This window comes from Ictalurus furcatus, chromosome 26 (genome assembly GCF_023375685.1).
Source record: "Ictalurus furcatus strain D&B chromosome 26, Billie_1.0, whole genome shotgun sequence".
Classification (NCBI taxonomy): Eukaryota; Metazoa; Chordata; class Actinopteri; order Siluriformes; family Ictaluridae; genus Ictalurus; species Ictalurus furcatus.
This window is the reverse complement of record NC_071280.1, coordinates 13,664,393-13,686,905: the sequence shown is the minus strand read 5'-3', so window position 1 is coordinate 13,686,905 and position 22,513 is coordinate 13,664,393. Positions and strand designations below refer to the sequence as shown.

General features: G+C 40.1%; 1 protein-coding gene across 2 annotated transcripts; it reads right to left on the bottom strand.

Annotated features, from left to right (window-relative positions):
- Positions 1-4,944: 4,944 nt before the first annotated feature.
- On the bottom strand, positions 4,945-22,296 carry tm9sf2 (transmembrane 9 superfamily member 2). Of its 2 annotated transcripts, none has more exons than XM_053615112.1 (17): positions 21,950-22,296; positions 18,507-18,574; positions 16,088-16,181; positions 14,362-14,489; positions 14,111-14,240; positions 13,811-13,935; positions 12,899-13,010; positions 12,590-12,669; positions 12,317-12,467; positions 11,063-11,195; positions 10,528-10,647; positions 9,608-9,665; positions 9,306-9,465; positions 8,617-8,768; positions 6,932-7,043; positions 6,001-6,172; positions 4,945-5,762 (listed from the first exon to the last, which is right to left on the bottom strand). In XM_053615112.1, exons 1-17 carry the CDS (start codon positions 22,115-22,117, stop codon positions 5,695-5,697), a joined length of 2,031 nt encoding a protein of 676 aa, XP_053471087.1. In that variant the 5' UTR covers positions 22,118-22,296; the 3' UTR covers positions 4,945-5,694. The 2 variants fall into 2 exon arrangements, with proteins under 2 accessions (XP_053471087.1, XP_053471088.1); XM_053615113.1 differs by having other exon boundaries at positions 12,317-12,425; positions 21,950-22,295.
- Between the last annotated feature and the right edge of the window lie 217 nt (positions 22,297-22,513).

Genomic DNA, 22,513 nt, shown 5'->3' with positions numbered 1-22,513 from the left:
CGCTATTCACCAGAAAGTCTCAGAACTATCAGAGAAATGCTGGAAGAGTCCCTCAAGGAACCACCTGAGCAAAACCCGTAACTTTTCCACTACAGTACATTCTTAAGTTGGATTCGGTCTGAGCATGTAGCTAAACAGATCAGGGTTAATGGTCTTGCTTTATTCCTCAAGGTTCCTCTTATTGAATAGTGGTTATGTTGGTAGTCCTGGTATTTGAACCTTCTGGAGACTAGCACAGAACTGTAACCACGGAGCAGAAGTGTAACATGCTTGGGTTGGATTCTGCGTCGGATGAATGCATCCCCCGAATGAATAAATCTGAATGCCATGAACTCACCCCATGTGAACCAGAGCCCCTGACCCAACCGCCCTTGCTTGCTGGTGCTTCCGCTCAGGTCCTCCTCTATTGAGCCACACTTAAAGGAAATCTCTCACGCCTTTGATCCAATGAATAGTTTCTCACTCATTCAAGTGTGTGGGTATAAGAATCCCAGGCCAAACACAGTGCTAATAGGGAGGATTACGACATACACACACACACACACACACACACACACACACACACACACACACAAGTGACTCAGCCATTGAAAAAACCACTTTCAATATAAGTTTAGCTGAAGTTACTCTCTCAGCTGATCTGAAATCAGCTTTACCAGCTACATAAGAATGCCAGATCACAGTTTAAAAAAAAAAAAAAAAGGCTCCAGATGCTCATTTGTAGTGAATACGAGTGTGTGGGGGTGTTGATGCCTGTCCACCTCCTTCATTTCCCAGCAGCAGCTGACTCACACACAATAGGATGAGTCTATACACTCAGGATGATGGCAGGATGATGGAGATGAAGAAAGCAACAGATACAATCCTCAAACACTGCGACATGAAAGACAATCTCGCAAATATGCTTTAGATTGTCATTTAAAGAAAGGTGAAAGAAAAAGGTACACAATTTTCCCCTTACGTCAAGCACGTCGACAAGTTTGGGGTGATATTTGATTCGTTAGCTTTGCACAGGGGCTACGACGAACGCTGGAAATACACGTACTTAGAAAAACCAATTAAATAATTGTAATATAACAATTATACAGATCGATAAGTTATAATAAAAATACAGCCAAGTTCTACGTATTCATAAGTCTGCATTCAATTTAGTTTATTCTTTTCATTTTGAATTTTTTAAAATGACATTTTTAACAACTATGTGAGCATGAGATCTCTGACAAGGATGGTTCGAGTCACTTCATTTAATACTCATCGAATACACACACTGTCTCAGTGTTAGTTTATGAGTCATGTCCATAATGTTGCAATTCCTTCTGCTATTGTCTATATCAGGATGCTGAAGGAATGTCATTATTACGATCGATAGACAGACTTGCAGGGGATTTTCAAAGGCTGGTTCCCATTTCATCCACACACAGGCCAAGCTGATTTAAGGGAAGCAGTAAAACTCGTTTTTTCCCCCGTCTCTTTTATTTTTGAAAGGAAGGCCACACAACAAAAGAGTGAGTGAAGTTGCCATCTGGAACTTCAACAAGGAACACACACAAACACACACACACACACACACACACACACACACACACACACACCACAAGCATGCTGTCAGCGTAGTGACTCACAGCTGAGGTGTTTAAAGGAGAATAATAAGGGTGGTTTTTTTTTTTGCGCTGCAAGATCAGCAGTGTTCAACATGCCTGCTTGAAGAGATCATTAGAGCATGTCTTCTGATCCTGCCAGTTCTTTAGGCTGTATAAGGTGAGAGAGGATTAAGGGAGTCGTTACTTCCGTGAGCACATACTGAATTTCCACACAAAAACGAATCAAGTATCACAATACGACTCAGAACATGAGCTTCATGAGCAGGACAGCCACTACATCAGAGCTGGCCAAACTGTGCGATATTTATTGAAGACAGAACGTCAAACAGTGTGTCCTGACGTGATTAAAATCATGAACACAACTTAAGTGAAATCGAGGCACAAAGCAGTGTTGTTTCTCTACCAAATTTGTCATTTCCTGATACTGAAGCGTTTATTTAACTTTGGAGAACCCTTCAACACAGACAGTTGGTGCTCATCCGAGAAGTCCCGGTAGAACCCGTTTATAAAGCTAAGAACTCTTAACTACTCCAACAGTATCCGTTAATACTATTCAAATCATTTAAATACGGACTTAAACCGCTATTTACGCTCGCCCCGGCTACACAACTTTAAGCTAGGGAAATGAATACTTTAAATGAATTTTGATTTATGAATGCTGTTTAAATGGTTAAAATCATGAGAATACTGTTGCTAGGCAACTGGGAATTATAGACGTGAAACAAATTACGTTTACGATAAGAGAATAATGATTTAGCTGACTAGCATGTTGCTGTTAAATCTTTGATAGGAATATTGTAAAAGTAGGATGATGGCGGAAATAAGACTAAACTATCAGGAATGTATATTTTTTTCAGATGTGTTGGCAAATTATTAAGAAAAGTTTCTACATGACTGATTACACTTTAACTACATGTGTACTTGCGTCTGCTGCTAACAGAGCACGCGTGTCACTACTCCCAGCGATCAGAGCAGTGCATGGATAGCACGAGCGGACGGTCGACGTGGAATCTTGTAAACATGAAACATATTTAGGAAATATTTATATACACAGAACACCATATATAGAATTTCATACATTTAGAAACAATTAATTTCTCAGCGTGTGTGACTTGATCTACAGTATATTTGACGGTCACTTCTTAATGACGTTTCAATAGCTTTGCTTTACATGGAGAGGACTATGCCGTGTTTACCCCACTGCATTCACCAAAAAATAAAAAAATAAATAAAAAATAAAATTCATATCGACAGGGAAGCAAACTTTTGTACTTTCTAATAAAAAAAATGACAGACTTAATTGCTGTAATAACTAGGCTGCATGTTGCAACATAAAATCACTATTAAATGAATGTTTAACTCGGGTTTCTAAATAAAAATAGCAGTACATTTTTCTTCCAAAAACTAAAGCAAATGTTGGACTCGGCTGTAATTGTGAGCCAAGGCCCCAGAACCAAAGTGAAAATGGCGCCATCTATTGACAACACTAAAGCTTTTTATAATTGTAAAATGACCATAATACTGCTTCAAATTAAATGTGCTGGTCAGTGACAATAGCAAAACATATTACCAGTGATTTTTTTTTCTTCATCATTGTGTTCAACTGATATAAAAAGTGGTTCTACTACACTGTGAGGTTTTGCTCTCGTTTACATACAGATTAAAATAAGTTCCACAATCTCCTAAAGCACATCAGGAAGTCTGAGTGACCACTGAAGAACTGGACGTTGTCTGATGCAGACATATAGTGCGTTTATTATTCCCATTTCCACTGATCATCCTGGATTCAAGTTGAACTGCTGCCGTGATTCGATGCGATTTAGAACGACACAAAAACAAGCCATGAGATCAAAGGTATTGCCCACAGACCTCCGATAGTGAAGTGAATCAAGAAACATGCAGCTTTGAAGGTTTTCAAGAATGGAAGAACCACCTCTCTGAACTATCCAGCCGAACTGAGCAAATACAGAAGGACTGTAGAATCGGAGGCGAACCTCTGAAGTCCTCTAGAAGTCTTGTGTTGGAGATGACTCCTCTAGCGCATCTGAAGAGGACTGAAGCCAATCTGGAGTAAGAGGCACATGACCAACACTCTGAATAAGAAAAAACATTCACCAAGATACACGCAAGATTGGACAGGCATGACATCTGGAGGAATCCAGTTATCGCTCGACAAACTGACGTCCATCCGTATCAAGCGTCATCATCGTGCTGTTCTTCAGCAGCAGAAACCAAAACAGACTCGGGACCAAAAGAAAGGATAAAATTAGAGACATCACTGAGGAAAAACCTGCTCTAGCGCACCCAGGACCTCAGTTTCAGGTGAAGGTTCAACTCCAACATGACACACAGCAGTGACGACGCAGCAGTGACTTCACAAGAATAAAAAAATTAAAAAATAAAATAAAAAAAAAAAAACAAAAAAAAGGTGTGAAAGACCTTAATAAACTCAGCGCTCACAACTGAGCCCAATTAACCATATCTGGAGAGCCTGGTACAGCGACGCTCCCTGTCCAACCTTACAGCTTTTATAAACGCAACAATATTTAAGGCTGTAATAAATGTTAATTATCCTTCAGGAAAGGGTGGGAATTCATTTTTAATGCATTTACAAAATATTATGAAAGCCCGTTTATGCTTTTTCATAAAAGTTGAATGCATCGTACAGAATTGCGTGTGAACTGGATTTCATTTATTTATTAGCTACATTATCCTCATAGCTTCAGTGCAAAACAAAGCAAAGAGAGACCTGGCTGATGGACACATCTATAACCAAGGACACAAAGAACGATTCTTTCCGACTTTTACTTTAAAAGATACAGTGAACCACTGAAAAAGTCCGATTTTATTTGGGACAGGGAAATCCTTCTTTTTAATTTCCATTATCCACCCCCGCCCCCCCTTTTCAATCTTATTACATTAAATCAATGAAGAAACCCCCCTGATCAGTGTAAATCAAACTATTATAACTTGCACATACACCTGCTTACATAGTGTGACTATGTACATGGTCCCGCTCCAAAAAACCAGTCCATACACGTATTTCTACATACCAATGGATTCCTTATCCTCCACCCCCCCACTTTAACGTTTACGAAAATGAACGTAACGGAGATGAAAGGAAATAAGTATTACGTTACTATGTATGAAAAATCTGTTATCTGCTGATCTAGAATCAGCTCCTGTGCATGCATCAATCTGACTTTAAGAGACAGAAACTAAAGAGTAGATCAGCTCTTTTACCCCGGGTTGTACCCAGGGTTCTTAACGAAATATTTCACCTGGAAATAAAACAAAAACAACAAGCTCATGTACTTACTATATACCAGCTTTCAGTCATCTGTAGCAGTGTTGGTGCTTTGAGGTGAAGCACTTCTTTATTCTTCCCTCTTAAGGGTGAGGCACAATGAAAGTACCGAGGTGTGAATCAATAGTAAGACAGTAAGACGAATTAAAAATAATGATGGATAAATAAAAGCTAGGAAAGCCAGCGGGTTGATAGCACACACACAAACACACACACACACACACACAAAAAAAAAACCTAATTCAGAGAAAACCACCCCCCTCCCACCAAACAACTAAAAAAAAAAAAAGCTGCAGCTCTTTCACTGCATTCGTTTTTTTTTGGACATGTTTCAGCATTTAAGGAAAATAAACCAAAACAAATATATTTACAAAGTCATACTTCTAACACCGCAACATATGCCGGCTACCTACACCTGTACCTGATGCACTTTTATTAGCGGAAAAGGAAATCGGGATATTTACAAGTGTCGATTTGAAATTGAGGAAAACGCAGTTGTGTGTGTTGTGTGTTCTGGGCTGCAGCATGTTGCTATTTATACGAGTGCTCTTTTATAAGCAGGTGTGAAATAACACACACACACAAAAAAAAATCACTTCTCCCCCCCCCTCCCCCCACACATACACTCCAATGGAAGCTTAAGATCTGTAGAATCTATTTAGTTGTTAGTTAGCTGGGACAACAGGGCGTCTTTGACAGTGCTCTAATACACCCCCCCCCCCACCTCCCCAAAAAGACATCCCATTTAGCAGAGGAGAGTTCAGTCCAGGCTCTGATTGGTCGAATTTAGTCCACTTTCACCACGCTGTAGATTTTCGTCACGAACCAGAAACAGGCAAAGAATCCAATTGTTCCTGTGAAGAGGAAATAGTTGAGTTTAAGCTTTAATTGGAGAGTAAAAAAAAATAACTTTTTAAAAAAAAAAAAAAAAAAAACACACAAACATATTGAGATGGTTTCTTAAATGACGTAAGGAATAAAGCATGACAGGGTGTGCCGTAATAGGAAAATAATCAGTGATGGAGTGGTGAGATGATGTTACTGTTACCACCCTGAAGCCAAACCCACACACACTCAGACATGCCTACACACCTGTGAAGAGGAAGAAGATCAAGGCCATGATCATGGTGTAGCCGAAGTAAAGGATGGTGCTGGCTAGGCCGGTGATCTGCAGCTTGGAGAAGAAGTAATGCACGGCGTACACGAGGAAATACACCGCCGTGAAACCGCTGGTAAGGAAGGAGCGCCATTGCCAGTGGTAGTCCTGAGCAACACAAAACAAACAACAGCATCAGCATCCTGCACCAGTGAGAGGAGCTACACCTAAAGCTAAACCTACACCAAAACGGTTATGGAGTTTTTACTTATATGGACTCATCTACTGTATAGTAACAGGACTGCGATATCGTGGTTTTAAAAAGTATTTTAGAAATTACGAAGCTGTGGTTTTTCCTTTCATGTTGAATCAAGGACGAGTCCAATATTAAATCATAAAAGGAAAATGGATCCATGGGTGATGGAATTTGATGCTTTTTTTGTTTTCTTGCTGAACAAATGCAAGTGTTTTCTAAAAGGGTTGGAAGCTAGTAAATTATACCCGACTAATTCATCCCCGATGTGAAATTTGTACTGTTATCCAGTTTGTGAAGCTTTAGCTAAAGAGATACCAGCTGGAGTCGAGACTAACCAGTCGCTCGGTTTAGTACTTCAAACTTGTTTACAGTGCCATCGGTATGTCTGTTTTATCCGCTGAACTGCGTCTTTTATTGATCAGATGTGATGGTTTTGTTCTCTGCACTGTACTTTAGCTAGCTAGCTGGAGTTAGTGGGAGATTACGGTTAGTCCCAGAGGTGCATACAGCCTCAGGAAAAGCTTTTATATTCACACAGCGTTGCTGAGAAACGCACGGTGAAATGACTTCTACTGTTCAATCAGCCTCAAAGAGAATACAAGCTCTATTTGTGTTAATTGAGTCAGCCGTGAGATTTCTCTCGTGTGTGTGTGTGTGTGTTTTCTTATAACCTCAGCACACAGGTGGAAGTAACAGAGCAGGATGGTGGCCTCAGAGCAAGTGATCACCAGGATGATGAAGACGAGGAAGAGGAAGCCGAACATGTAATACATTTGATGGGACCTGGAGACAAAGCACACACACACACACACACACACACACACACACACAATCAGATTATGTTCGTCATATGCCTTCCACACATACCTACTGTGCTGTGAAAAGTATTTACCCCCATCCTGGTTTCTTCTGTTTTTGTGTCTCATACTAAATAGTTTTAGATCTTCAAACATAATACCACATAAAACAAAGGCAACCTGAGTAAACACACAACGCAGTTTTTATTCATTATTATTGAAGCAAAGAGAGTTATCAAACACCTATTACCCACGTGAAAAACTAATTGCCCCCCTTAAACTTAAAATCTGTTCGTGGCACATTTAGCAGCAACAACTGCAACCAACCACTTCCGATAACCAGAGATCAGTCTTTTACTTACTTCTAGGACAAAAATTTACTCCTATGCTTTGGATCATTGTCTTGCTGCATAATCCAGTTGCACTTCAGTTCCAACTTACAGACTGAAGACCGGGCGTTCTCCTTTAGGATTTTCTGGTAGAGAGCAGAATTCATATTTCCCTCAATTATTGAAAGTTGCCCAGGCTCTGAAGCAGCAAAGCATCCCCACACCATCACACTTCCACCACCATGCTTGACCGTAGGTATGATGTTCTTTTTGTGGAATTCTGTGTTTGGTTTACAGATGTTACGGGACACCTGTCTTCCCAACAGTTCCACTTTCGGCTCATCAGTCCACAGAGCATTCTCCCAAAAGGTTTGAGGATCATGAAGGTGTGTTTTGGAAAAATTCAGATGAGCCTTAATGTTCTTCTGGGTTAGCAGTGGTTATCACCTCGCCACTCTTCTATAGATGCCAGTTTTGCCCAGTGTCTTTCTGATAGTGGAGTCATGAACAGTGACCTTTATTGATGCAAGAGAGGCCTGTAGTTCCTTTGATCAAGTTCAAGTTCTATTTATGTGTTGATTTGATTGGACAGGGTTTGCAGTAACCAGGCCTGGTTGTGTCTAGTCCAGCTGAACCCCATTAGATTTGGGGAATTAGTAACTATGGGGCAAATACATTTTCACACAGGCCCAGATGGTATTGGATAACTTTTTTTGTTTTAATAAATAACTACCATTTAAAACCTGTATTTTGTGTTTACTCAGGTTGCCTTTGTTTTATCTTAGATTTTGTTTTAATTTCTGAAACCACTTAGTACGAGGTGTACACAAAAGCAGAAGAAATCAGCAGTAACAATTTAAATATGCTCATCAACATTTACTTTGGCAATACTATTGAGTAACTTGTACTACAAACCAAATATTTCCAAAACTAGATCTCATCCTCTCCAAGGTGTTTAAAATCGGCTCAAAAAATCTTAAACAACAGGTAGCGTCAGAGATTTTCGCCGAAGCTGGTTATTTTAAAACCTTAAAACCTAAATAAACACGGCCCACTTCTTCAGCACTTCCTCCAAACCACAAAACATGTTTATTAAGTCATTCATATCCCCTAAATCACTATGGTATGTATGAGTACATTGTTCAAAAGAGCACCACGTTCACGAATAAAAAAATAAACAGTAAATTAATATCAGCCGGGACCGCTACTGTCAATTAAGGCACAACTCACCAGATGCTGTTGAGGATGAAGAACAGCTGGATGAAGATGCATCCAAAGGGCAGGATCCCACCCATCACGATGCCTGGGAGGGGTTTGGTGTAAAAAGACTGTTCGGGAATCTGCCGAGGGATCTGATTGGTGCGCACGGGGTGTTCGATGCCCTGCATCACACAGAAACAACTAATAATTAACACACACACCCAAAAAGAAGAGACTTTGGACTGATGAAACCACACCTGGCCAAACAGGGACTTAAAGAGAGGCACAACCAACACTGTAGATTGGGTGGGTGGGGGGGGGGTATGGAGCCATCATAAATATTATTGTATTTATTGTAGAACATGGGACCTTATAGGGCTGGGCAATATGACAAAAATATTGCATCGCATCATATCGTAAACAGCTGTAAAACAAACAAAAAAAACGTTAAACTGAGTTTAATGATAATTTTCTTTCTTTCTAGTAAAAAAAATAATAACCGACAGTAAATCCATTCAGTAACATTTAATTTGTAATGCTTAAAAATGTAAAAAAATACTTCACCATACCAACGATATCTCCGAAAAGTGTATTGTGTAATCATTTATCACGATATTGATATTATTTCAATATATCGCCCAGCCCTAGGACCTTAAACATTCGAATGTCTTTACGCTTAACTGTGTAAACATTATCGTGCTCATATTAGATGCACTCACAGCTTTCTTAAAGCCAAAGTAAGCTCCGACGAAGGTGAGAGGGACGGAGATGCAGAACCACAGAGCCAAGATGGCCACCAGCGTGCCGAAGGGCATGGCGGCTGACGAGCCCTCACCCCACAGGATCAGATTCATCAGGAAGAAATCAGCAAACACCACACTGCGGAAGGAAAACAGGGTTAAACAACCTCGTTAGAAACGAATGTCAAATCATCAAATCATGATCTGGATTTAAAATGTAGAAAATGTATACTTAACGACCGACGCAGAGGGATTTATAAAGCAGAAGGATAAAAATTTACCCGGGGCAGAGGAATGCAGTCAACAGGACGTTGGTTTTCCACTTCTCTCCTCCGAACGCTGCACACATCAAATACACAGACGCTTGCATCAATACATGTGAATCGCAAGACGTTTCTATCCAGAAAATAAAGCATCATGGGAAAATCCAATCAGCACTGCACAACAGTGCACACTAACATGAAGTTACTAAAAAAAAAAAAAACATAAAAAAACGAACAAACACTGGAACACACTTGAACATTATACTCAAAAACACGTTCGTCACCATTTTTTGTAGCGTTCCTTCACAAAGTGCTCATGATGACACAAGCAGAGTGTACGCAGGTTTGTTGCCAGATACCATGCCTCTTTTTATGGTGAGAAACAGGTTCAAATGTAAGAAAATTTTACACAGGTCTTTAAAAAGTTAATCTACAATAAACATTTTTTTTTTTTAATTTTTAAATCAAAAACTAAATCTGGCATTGCTTCATTAAAAATGTTTTCATAAGAAAATCAACCAAAAAAAAAGGGAAAAAAAAGGCCTAGTTGAAACCTTCACATTCCATTAAAATATGCCTCAGATATATTAGGCATAAGGGGCATAAAGGAGGACCTTCACCCGTTAACAAAAAGTCTGGAGTGGTGTATTCGGCGACGAGTGGAGAGGATACGGTCCCGGAGATTATCCAAGCGGAAGCAACGTTTTTATCTACCGAGAACAGGGTTGACTCCGTAACATTTATTTATACTATAATCGATCCCAGTCGGGTTTTTCCACTTTTTGAAGATGTAAAACTTTAGAAATGGGTTCGAAGTCTGGTGTATGCGGGGGAAAAGGAGCCCCTTCTGACACTGATTAGACCTAACGATCTGCACAAGGCTCGAACAGAACTCTGGGGTCTGAGGTGAGGGATTAGTGTCTCAGCTGTGTACTCACATTTGTACAATCGGGCTGCGATGTAGCCAGCCGGGGTTCCCAGCAGCACCCACAGCACCACCGCGCACGTCATCAGAGCACCGCGGTTAGCCGGGGACAGGAAGCCCAGACACGCGAAAACTACACACACACATAGAGAGAGAGAGAGAAGTGTGAGCTAACTTTATTGCAATAAGACACAGTGTTAAATACAGCCTGGCAAGCAATAAAACTTTAAACATTAACCTGCACATCCGGGGTGACTCATTACAAGTTCCTCTACATTATTTTATGGTTATTTAACAAAACTTGTGTTGAAATTGTTTGGGAAATCTAATGACTGGCATAGAATATCAATGTCAGGATATGTTCTTGGCTCATTAGAAAATGGAACACACATTTTCATAAATGTGGAAAAAAAGTGGAACTATGTATAATTTTCTAAGTTTCCTACACAAAGGGACTGATTAACAGCTAACTTATGAGCGATGACCATGCCTGTTGCTATGGCTCTGTGTCAGTGTATAAGCAGGAGTGTTCGCCACATGGCACTCACAGAGAGTGACGAAAGTCATGATAAAGATCTGCGTGCCCGACCCGAGGAAGACGGAGAGCAGCATTCCTTTACGTGGTGGCCGGAACACGTCGCCGTGCACCAGCTTCCAGCCAAACTCCTCCTGGGCATCCTCCTGGAGAACACACACAAATAAATAAATAAATAACCAAAATGTTTAAGTTGTGGTTGAGAGATCTGGTTATGGCTTTTAGAGGTGGGGTTTGTGGTTCACACGTCTAAAGAAGCTTAGCGAAGATGAAAACAGACGCACACTGTCACTCTGCATCAGCTCCAAGTCTGCTTAATGAGTGTGGAGCATGTGTGTGTGTGTATATTTAAAAAAAAAGAAAAAAAAAAAAAAGGGCGGGGGGGGTTAACATCAGAGAGACAGAATGCTTAGAAGATTGAAAAGCTGAAGGAGACAGACTATAGGCAGGAATAAAAGAATTGTGAATGCATGCATGTAGTGGACTATGTAGATGCACGTGGGTGGATGGATGCATGTGGATGGATGGATGCATGTCCCCACGTGACCCGACAAAATGACCGAGACTCAGAACTGATACAGAGACCAAATATGAGAGTGCATGTATACAGCGCAGATGGCTAAGCAGATAAATGCAAAAGAAGCACATGTTCTGTGACAGTGGCGTGAGACGGGCGATTTAAAAAAAAAAATAATTCAACCGACATGTGATTTTGGTGTGACGTGGATTTTAGACAGCTGATCCGGTATTCTTACCGCTTATTAATCAGAATTTATAGCCTAGTTGAATTCTTGAATCTGATTGGTCAGAAAGTCAGGTCTGATGGCTGCTAATACGTTTTCATTTCCGTAGTAACAAATCATTCACAGCGCTGTGTACCGTGTCGATGGCTATAACTTCATAAGGATATGTTTATTTGTTTATAAAAAAGGAACGAAAGAATGAAACGAATGTTTATAGATACTATAACATAAGCTATAACAGGAACCAAGTTGTCTCGTGGACGTAGCAGAACACAAGATGCAACACTAAATGGATTAAAAAAAAAAAAAAAAGTATGACTGGTAACAGACTGCATTAAACTGCTGTGGTGTGTGTAAGAGGAACAGAGTGTTTCAGGGTCGTTGATTATTTTCTTATAACAGCACCTTAGGCGTGTTTTTATCCCTCATTTTTAAGACAAAGGCTGATTCAATATGACCTCCGTTATTGTAATGGACAACGTGTGTATTGTAGTGCATATAGTGCTGTGAGCTGCCAAACTGACCACGGAGTCCATCTGGTTATAGCGGGCAATGTCTTTGTGCAGCGTGCGCAGCATGATCATAGCCACCATACCGGACAGGAAGAGCACGATGACCAGGGAGTTCATTATACTGCAGCCGAACACACGAGAACGAGAGGAAAAACAAAACAGCCTGTAAACACAAAACTATTTACTCGTGCGCCTTTATTTCTAGGTATTGATAGTATGCGATTATTTTATGCATCTTTGATACGGACAGTCCAACTACATTAATATGTGTCTGTGTGTTCTCACCTAAACCACTGGATGTTGGTGTGAGGCATGGACTCCAGAATATAATCCCAGCGAGAGGCCCATCGGATGTTCGGCTCCTCCTATAACCAACACGCCATAGAAAAACAGTCTGATTAGACACTACAGTCAAACAGAAGAGCAAAATGCATGTTTGCTTTCTATTATGCTCAATATTCCTCTTGTGACAACAAAAAAAAAATTTTAAAAAACAACAACAACTGTCTGGCTGTCCTCCACATGCAGCAGAATCTGGGCTAATCTTGAGTAAAGCTTGAGTAAGAATTCAGGCTTAAGTAAGACAGAACTGACCTTGAACTGTATACTGTAGGTGTAGGGGATGCTGATATCTCCACTGAACTTGTTGCTGAGGCTCATGGGCGGCCCTGTGCAGTCTGGAGTATCCGGATTGGACTGTTTATAGCTTATGACACAGAGAACAGCAGAAAATATTCATTAGTGGCGAATACTCAAAGCTAGACCTGGTGTATACGATTTTTGGGAAATCTTACTCGTATATATTTTTTTTTTGTCCAACCCTATTCTAGCAGTCAGCATCCAGTACGAAATATCATTTTAAACCGGAGAACTTTCATTTTCAATCTAGCTCATTTAAAGTCCCAATTTTAATTTTTTGTCTGAGAATGGACGAATTATCCAGAATAAAAAAATAAAATAAAAAACAGCAGAAAAAAAAATTGCTTTTTTTTTTTCCTTTTTTTTCAACTGTGAACTCAAAAAAAAAAAAAAAAAACATCCTGAAGATCGGATTTTTTTCTTTAGACTTCCAAATTAAATTTTGTCTTCATCTAACATTCCCTTAGCAAGTTATAGCCATTTATTAGAACATAAATCAAGGTGTTTTTCAGCGAAAAAAAGGTATTTTATTTATTGACGAAGTAGATGTGTCTGTAAAAGAGATGTCTTTCAAATGAGGAATTTCTTCCTAAATAGTAAAACACCGTATACAACTGCCACAATAAAATTCTAATCCTTAAACCTAATAAGCTAGGTACAAATAAAGAAATACTTCTGAAAGACTCCTAATTCATAAAGCCCTTCGTGTCTACTTTCTACTTTCTACCCACTACTGGTTAGTGGAACATGACGTCACAAATAAATTCAATGCTCAACACGGGCAGTCCCAAAACAGGCCTGTGGGGAAAAGATTTAAGAGGTATAAGATACAAGGTTTAATCGGTGCACTGTAAACAGCTCTGGTACCTTTTCGGCTCCATCTTGGCAGCGACGAGTCTGGAGTCAGGGGCCTCGTTCTCGACATTGTGGTAAAAGATAGTGATGTCCACGTGGTTGAAGATGTAGAAGGTGTCTTTGTCGTTGAACTCCGCCTGCGTACGGAAGAGATACGAGTGAACAGGCAGCGATGTGATACAGCAAATAACAAAACAAAAACCTTTACCATTTACCAGCTAAATACAGCGAACAAAAATGATGACATGCTAGTAGTTAGTCATGAGTCCTAATCAGTCCTAAGTGAGAATCTGAAACACGGAAGACACTCACGTTGACGACGCACGCGTCTTTGGCCAAGCCGGTTTCCGTGACGTAGCATCCGATGGGGAAGCCGGGATTACAGAATTTCTGATTGTCTTCCACGTCGTAGCACCAGGTCACGGGCATGTTATCCACAATCCTGCAGTCAGCACAAAGAGGAACATGAAAAAGGATCTGGTGGCCATCTAGTGGCGACATGCTGCGCTTACCATTCAGGAGGGAAAGTAAGAGAAGAACACGAGGATGAAACCAGGACTCACCAGTGATGCTGGTAGTTAAGGAGCATGCCTTTCTTGAGGAAATCCAGGTTAGCTTTGTCCTCTGCTTTACCGGTGCTGTACTTTTTGGTGCACACATGCTTACACGACTCTTTTTGCTTGAAGGAAAACTGTAACAGGTATCATTAAAACAATTTTCATCAATCAACACTAAAAATAGAAGGTAGTTTTGACAGACTCTTCCATCTCTGTGACTCATGTATTCAATTATAATGTCTCTTTATGTGTCAGTTACAAATGTCTTCAAGATGACACGAAGTGTGTGAAGAGACGTGAAGCTATAATTTGGGATGGAATGAATGACGAGTATGAATGGAAAGGGGTGAAGCCTTTTGGCTCATTTTAGTTTTAGGCAAATGTCACTTCATCGTGTTGTAATCACATTAAACGTGTCCGCTCGGATTATAACAAGCAAGCCACGACAGCATGTCATGATTACAGCGAAACATTTCTCAGGTCACGAAACAGTTAATGATAAATATTTCCTGATTCACAGACACCTATTCGAATTTTAGAGTATAAAATGATGTCAATTAAAGAAGAATGCTAAAATACACAGGGTTCAAAAACCTTTGACTGGTAGTGTAAACCTGAAGGAAAAAAGAAACAAAAAAAAGACTACATATAAAAGTACTATATAGATGATAGATTTAGATACAGTCAGTGCGTTTACATGGACAACAATAATCCCATATTAACCCGATTAAAATAATACTGTGATTAAGAAACTACCATGTAAACAGAAATTTTTAATTACCTTAATCTGATTAAGGTCATGCTGGAAGTAAACACTAATCGAATTAAGATATGTGGAGTACTCCTATTTTAGTCGCATTATCGAGGTGCATTACAGACATGTACACACCTTAATCACATTATTAATGTTGTGTGAGAGTTTTCACCGCATTTTGCGACAGAACACATACACAAACGGTGTTCAACCATTTAACGGCGAACAAGAGAGTACGGCTGCGTCCCAAACCGCATACTTGCGTACTATAGTGGGGAAAAATACACGGTTTGGGACGCAGGCCACGGCTTCAAGCAGTCATCTATTCGCACGTACAGCATGACAAATAATTAACTGCACTTAAAGTGTTTGTAAAAAAATTAAATAAAAACACCCAAAACCGTATACGGACCCATAACGAAGACGAACTGTATGTTGATACGTGAAATTCTGGAGGGAACGTCGGACGGCGTGGCACGGTGACATAATGACGTGTGCCGTTAATCTAATTATGTTCTATAACATGTAAACACCTTAATCGCATTATTATCTTACTCAGAGTAAGGTCAATAATTAGATTACTGCTGTCCATGTAAATGTAGTCACTATGGTAATATGTATAGTGCTTATGTATAAGTATAATGGTGCTGGATGAGGTCTGTAGTCATTAAGATTGATTTGAATATGATAAGCGATCTCTGTATAAACCACAGAGATGGGTGCGTTTTCACATTTCATGTGTTTTGATTGACTCGGATAGGACTAAAATCTTCCAGTAATAATGACCCGATCTGAATATATGAACAATTTGAAGAAAAAATCTGGATTTGTAGTTGTTTGAAATTGGAGTTCTTTGAGGGGGGAAAAAAGACAGTGCACGTGACCTCTGGATTCAATCTAATTTTTAGCACAAAAGCATGATAGCAGTGTACACACATTGTAACCCTAAAAGATAAGGTGCGTGTGTGTGTGTGTTACCTTGTAAGGTGATGGCTCAATTCTCTCTCCGAAAAGCACCTGGCCTAAGTTTTCCGACGGCCGCTTCTCAGCCTCCACAGTACAGAAGTCAAACCTGAGGGGAGGGACCCAGGTTAGGGAGGGATGGGGGGGGGGGATACTGCATACCACACTCAAAAAGAGATTCCCACAATACATATATAAGAAAGGCCAGTCATATTTTTCCATACGATTTGATATTTAGGATAATCTATCAAGATTACGTATAATCCCTGACAATGTATTAATTCATAATAAAATTTTGAACCCTGGAGAAGGATTAGTCTGGTGTAATATTATTTTGGTTGTTCGCTGCTACAGGATTTCAGCTAGCCATATCCAACTACCGGATTTCAGCTAGAAATATCCAACTACCGGATTTCAGCTAGAAATATCCAACTACCGGATTTCAGCTAGAAATATCCAACTACCGGATTTCAGATAGAAATATCCAACTACCGGATTTCAGCTAGAAATATCCAACTACCGGATTTCAGCTAGAAATATCCAACTACCGGATTTCAGCTAGAAATATCCAACTACCGGATTTCAGCTAGAAATATCCAACTACCGGATTTCAGATAGAAATATCCAACTACCGGATTTCGTGTATCTATATTGTCTCAACACACTGAAGAGGATGGTTCAAGTTGCCAAAAAATCTCCAAGGATCACAGCTGGAGAATTGCAGAAGTTAGTTGCGTCTTGGGGTCAGAAAATCTTGTTGTTTGGAAGGGTTTCCTGAAAAAAGCCTCTACTCTCATCCAAAAAAACCTCAGGCATCTTCAGTGTGCCAGACACTACTGCAACTTCAAATGGGATCGGGTTCTATGGGCAGATGAAACCAAAATAGAACTTTTTGGCAATAAGCACCAGAGGTGGTTTTGGCGTACACAGAGAGGTAGCCATGTCGAAAAGTACCTCATGCCCACGGTTAAATATGGTGGAGGCTCTAATGTTTTGGGGCTGTTTTTCTGCCAGAGGCCCTGGACATTTTGTTAGGATACATGGCATCATGGACTCTATCAAATATCAACAAATATTAAATGAAAACCTGACTGCCTCTGCCAGAAAGCTTAAAATGGGCCGTGGTTGGATCTTCCAGCAGGACAGTGATCCAAAACATACAACAAAATCAACACAAAAGTGGTTTACTGACCACAAAATCAAGGTCCTGCCATGGCCATCACAGTCCCCTGACCTTAAACCCATAGAAAACCTGTGGGGTGAACTGAAGAGGAGAGTCCACCAGCGTGGACTCGAAATGTGAAGGATCTGGAGAGATTCTGTATGGAGGAACGGTCTCAGATTCCATGCCATGTATTCTCCAACCTCATCAGGTATTATAGGAGAAGACCAAGTTGTTATCTTGGCAAAGGGAGGTAGCACAAAGGGTGCCAATAATATACATATACATATAAAAGTTGTGTTAAATATAGGTGCGCAACAATTATTGGCACCCTTTGTACTATCCCTGTGTTGTTGTGTTTGCAATTGTTTGCTATCCATGAGAGTAGAGCATTTTTTTGAACAAAAGATCAAAAGGTTAAACAATAAAGCCAAATTTTCTGCCTTCTTTGCTCATATTTACCATGGGTGCCAATATTAGTGGAGGGCACTGTAAAATCAGCGAGTGGTCTTGTTTGCTTGTTCAAGTCCCTATGATGAGACATCACACTTGGACATTGATTAAAGCAGTAAATGGCCCATTCTGTTCTGGATAATTAATTACTATAATAACTCGCTGCTTCTGTGTGACGGGAGACTAACACACATTGGGTCCAACAATGAAAACTGAGAGTATATACTGTTTATTAAAAGAACGTATTCAGCTTAATGCCATAAAGTGTCAGGATTTATTTTCACTGTACTACTCAGCACCGTAATGAGGACTGAGGTGTGGTAAAAGGTATTGAGTTAATGCTCTAGGGTCATGTGTGTGGTACATCCCACATGCTGTTGGGTTTCATGGAGGAAGAGAAGGGTCTTAAAGCGCTCAGTGTTCATGTCAGGACAATCCATCCTCAGTCTTGCCGGTAGACCTTATACTAAACTCCACCCACCCACCCACACCCACACACACCCACTACGAGAAATAACTTTTCTCCTTACACTCATCCCAGCACTCCTTAATACTTGCTGTCTGGGGCGTTAAAAGATTCACAATCGAGACGACGGTCCAAATCAAAACACCGGAATAACCTGCAGAACTGCTCCACCTTAATGCATGAGGAAATCTCGTGTCACACTTTTGTCGGACTGTCACATGAGGACGGTGACAAAGACGTGCAAAAGAATTTCAAAAGAGAAACCCTTCACAAGCAACTAACGCAATGCATGCCACAAACTGCAGCACTGTTACATAGCAGGTCAGATGTTTGTTTCTTTTAACTATACTCACGCTCTGTATTCATACGGCAAAACCGACTCCACCGAATCCAGTCTGTTCACAAAGAGCTCGATTTTGTCCTGCAAAATAAAACAATAAAAGCACATCAGCTTAAACAGGCATTACAGTCCACAAAGGCACTGAGAGCAACAGGGACAAAGATCACTGACAATATGATTATAAATACTGATAAGCTGCACGAACAAGAGGAACAGAATCAAATGATTCAGCAATCGCAGTAAAGAGTTCTGTGGGGAGATGTTCATTTGCTGTAAAAAGCTGCAGCGTTAAGTTTCCTGAGACAGGAAATCCTGCAGAACAGAGCATGGCAATTTCTTGTTTCTTGGGAACATGACCAGCTGCGTTTTTGTGTGTCTTATTAATTTTAAAAGACATAGAATAGAGGCTGGTGAAGGAACGACTGTTTATAGCTGCTATAGCCCGTGTGATAACAGGAACTTTTCGTAAACATAACTATAAAAGGATAAAAATGACATATCGACTTTAATTAATATTAAAGATCGTTGGGAAGTCATTGGTATGAGAAGAATAAAACACTCAGAAGCGCCGTTATTGGAAAATAAATACTTGGGGTGGTATCTGGAATGAAGCGAACCTCGACCCACATCACATACAACCCTAATGTTGATGATTTTCCTATAACAGCACACCCCTAAGTGTTCTGTTCCTTATTAATGAACACAAGAAAACAGATCGTTTCCAATCGTAAGGCAAAAACGTTAGTGTATATGTAGTATAACAGTAGCAATGTCTCGTCTAGAGAAAAGACGTTTAAAAAAGGGCCATTTGGACATGTTGGTAGCTGAATGAACAAAAGGTAATTCAACAAATCCTGCGTTTTTAGTTGAAATTTCATCATTGCCTCCATCGTATTTGTGTCCGCCCCATAATTTCTATGTCTGCTGCCAATTGGAGGCGTTGCCCACTGCCTTTTAGACGAGATCTTATTCAAATACTTTGTGGACACGCCCGGAACTTGGCTTAACCGAGCCACCATAGCGTAAAGCCGGATCAAGGTGCTTTTCAGGATAACGTGAACACACTGAGCAAATATTGGCTGTATTGGATGTTGGATCAGTATCAGATCGGATTCGACACATTATGTTGTAAAAGTGTGTGATGGCGATGAGTACACAGCACAGATCTTACACACAAACACAGATCGTTTCTGAGGCCTGGACGATATTGATATCCACTATATGGCCAAAAGTTTATGGACGCCTGACCATCACAATCGTATGTGCTTACGCTACAGATTCAGTCCTGGTTTAATGTAAGAATAATCTCAACTCTTCTGGGGCGGCTTTCCTCTAGATTGTGGAGCGTGGCCGTGGGGGTTTGTGCTCATTCACCTACAAGAGCATTATGATGTTGGGTGAGAAGGTCTGGGGTGCAGTCGGTGCTCCGGTTCATCCCAAAAGGTGTTCTGTGTAGAGCACTCGAGTTCTTCCACTACAACCTTAACAAACCATGTCTTCATAGAGCTCGCTTTGTGTACAGGAGCACGGTCATGCTGGAACAGGTTTAGGACCCTTAATACCAGTGAAGGGAAATTGTAATTTGGCATTCTAGACAAGTGTCTTTCTAGCTTGGGTGCATCTCCAGCTGTACTGCTGAAAAATTTAGGTTACTGCATTCGGTGTTTGTAGACCCCTATAGCAACTTTATTTGAAAAAGTAAAGTAAAAAAACAAACAAACAAAAAAAAACGGCCCATCTGTAAATCTTGAGCTCCAGCTCACATCAGGTTATACAAGATTAGTTTATTCTACACCAAGTGTAAAGCCTGACAGATGTGTGTGTTAGTGTGAGCTGACGTTCACCAGTATTCTGCATTATAAATTATATTCTTGGCTATATTTACAAGTATTAAAAGTGCAACAACTCTTATGTAACTATTTCCTTGTCTATTTCCCAACTCCACACTGCTAGTGCTTCATTTTTATTCTGTGCTCTCGATTTAAATTACAGTACTAATATAGTTATATACAGTTGTAATGCAGTAGTATGTTTTAAATATGTAAATGCTTAGTTTGGTCACGGCACCACAAATGACTTCTTTCATTTTATATATATTTATTAATTACACACACAGTCAAAAGTTTGTGGACACTCAACTGAAATGATTCTCATGATCTTAAAAAGCTTTTGACCTGAAGGTGTGTGATTAAATGTGTGAAATCGGTGTTGTAGACAAAAATATAATTGTGCCAACGTATTCATTTCTTTCATTAGAAAACTAACATTTTATTTACAAATAAATCTTTTTTTAAACGGACGACTCGGAGTGAAATATTCTGAAAAGCAGTCGATAAGAGTCCAGCGTCGGTGTGAACTCCTTTAATACTGTTTAAAAAGCATCTCAGGGAAATTCCTCAAGAAATCGGTTCAGAAAACGCCAAGAATACATTTCTGGAAATTCTAGGCAAAAAGGGTGTCTACTTTGAAGATGGTAAAATATGACATTATTTTGGATTTTTTTTTTATCACAACATAATGCCCATAGTTCCATTTGTGTTACTCCAGAGTTTTGATGACTTTATTATTATTACTATAAAATGTGTGTGGGGGGAAAGGGTGAGTGTGTCTAAACTTTTGACCCGTAGTTTATATCTACAAATATTTTAATAATTATATTCTTGGTATTTCCAGCATGTAAATTCAGTGTTTCGATACTCAAAAAGATCATGGCGACTCAATTTACATGAAACGTGACGTCACCTAGCAACTTGGCAACACTGACAGCAAAGACTTGGCAACAATGACAAGTAACACTAGGTGTAAATTGTCATTATAAAAAAAAAAACCTGAATATTATTATTATTATTATTATTATTATTATTATTAACGTATAGTTGTACAAATGTGACCGCTTTACTAAACAATTCTTCCAGGGGAATCAATCATGTACACTACTTGTCTGTCAAAAAGCGCGGGCTGTGTCCTGAATCACTTCATTTCTCTTTACACATCCAAAGTGCACTACAAAGGCGTCAAAGTAACGTCTTTTCCTGCCTATTTAGACATGAGCGTGATTGTAACAGGGAGTGGTATAGGACACAGCCCGCTCCTCACAGTCACACTGAGTAAACAGGTTTCGCTCGAGCGCAGAGAGAATCAGCTAACGCTATATAAAATGGTGGACTGTGAACACTTCAGGGCCAAGCACATTAATTTATTAACATTCTAGACATATATGTATATACACATATGCGTACATACACACAGAGGCGTTAAAACCGCCATAGATATGAAACTAATACCCAGAATGTTTTTTTTTATTAGCCACAGGTTTAAACTGCGAGCTCACTAGCTAATAGCGCTAGCTAGCTAGCTAGCAAGAGAAAGCTAAACGGCGAATATGAGGCACACATTTCATTTCCAGTCACAACATTCAAACCCAAACGCTTAAACAGTACACAGTAAACCAGTCACCTGGCATTCCCTCTGAACGTCTTTTCCCTCTTGAGCTTTCTCACAGAAGCTGACCGGAGCCAAACCCGGAAGATAGAAAGCAGCAGCATCCTGGACGAAGAGCAGCGGGACTCCGCACAGAAACGCGGACATCATCACCGCCAAACGGACTCGCAAAAACACCGTCATCGTGCCTCTGTAGACGAACTAACACTTCATTCAGCGCAGTGTTATGTGCAAAACAAATATCAACCGCGACACCGGAATCAGAAACGGCTCATTTGTGAGCGGCTCAGTCGTAGCAGAGCGGATCTGCCTGCCTGCGTAACCCACTTTTCTAGTTCGACAGTTGCCTTACTTTTTCTCCTACCTGTATTCCGGATAGTCCCGCCCCCAGCACTGTGATTGGCTAATCTTGCTAGTACTCACACGTAGCCCAAGTATTGGACAGTTATATAAACGATTAGCCAAGAGGAAAGAAGGAAGCGTGTCAAACATGGTGGAAGAGGCGGGGTTTACCGAAAAACAGGTATGAAACACGTATAAGGCACGGGGAAGACACGTCATCTTGTACACAACGGAATT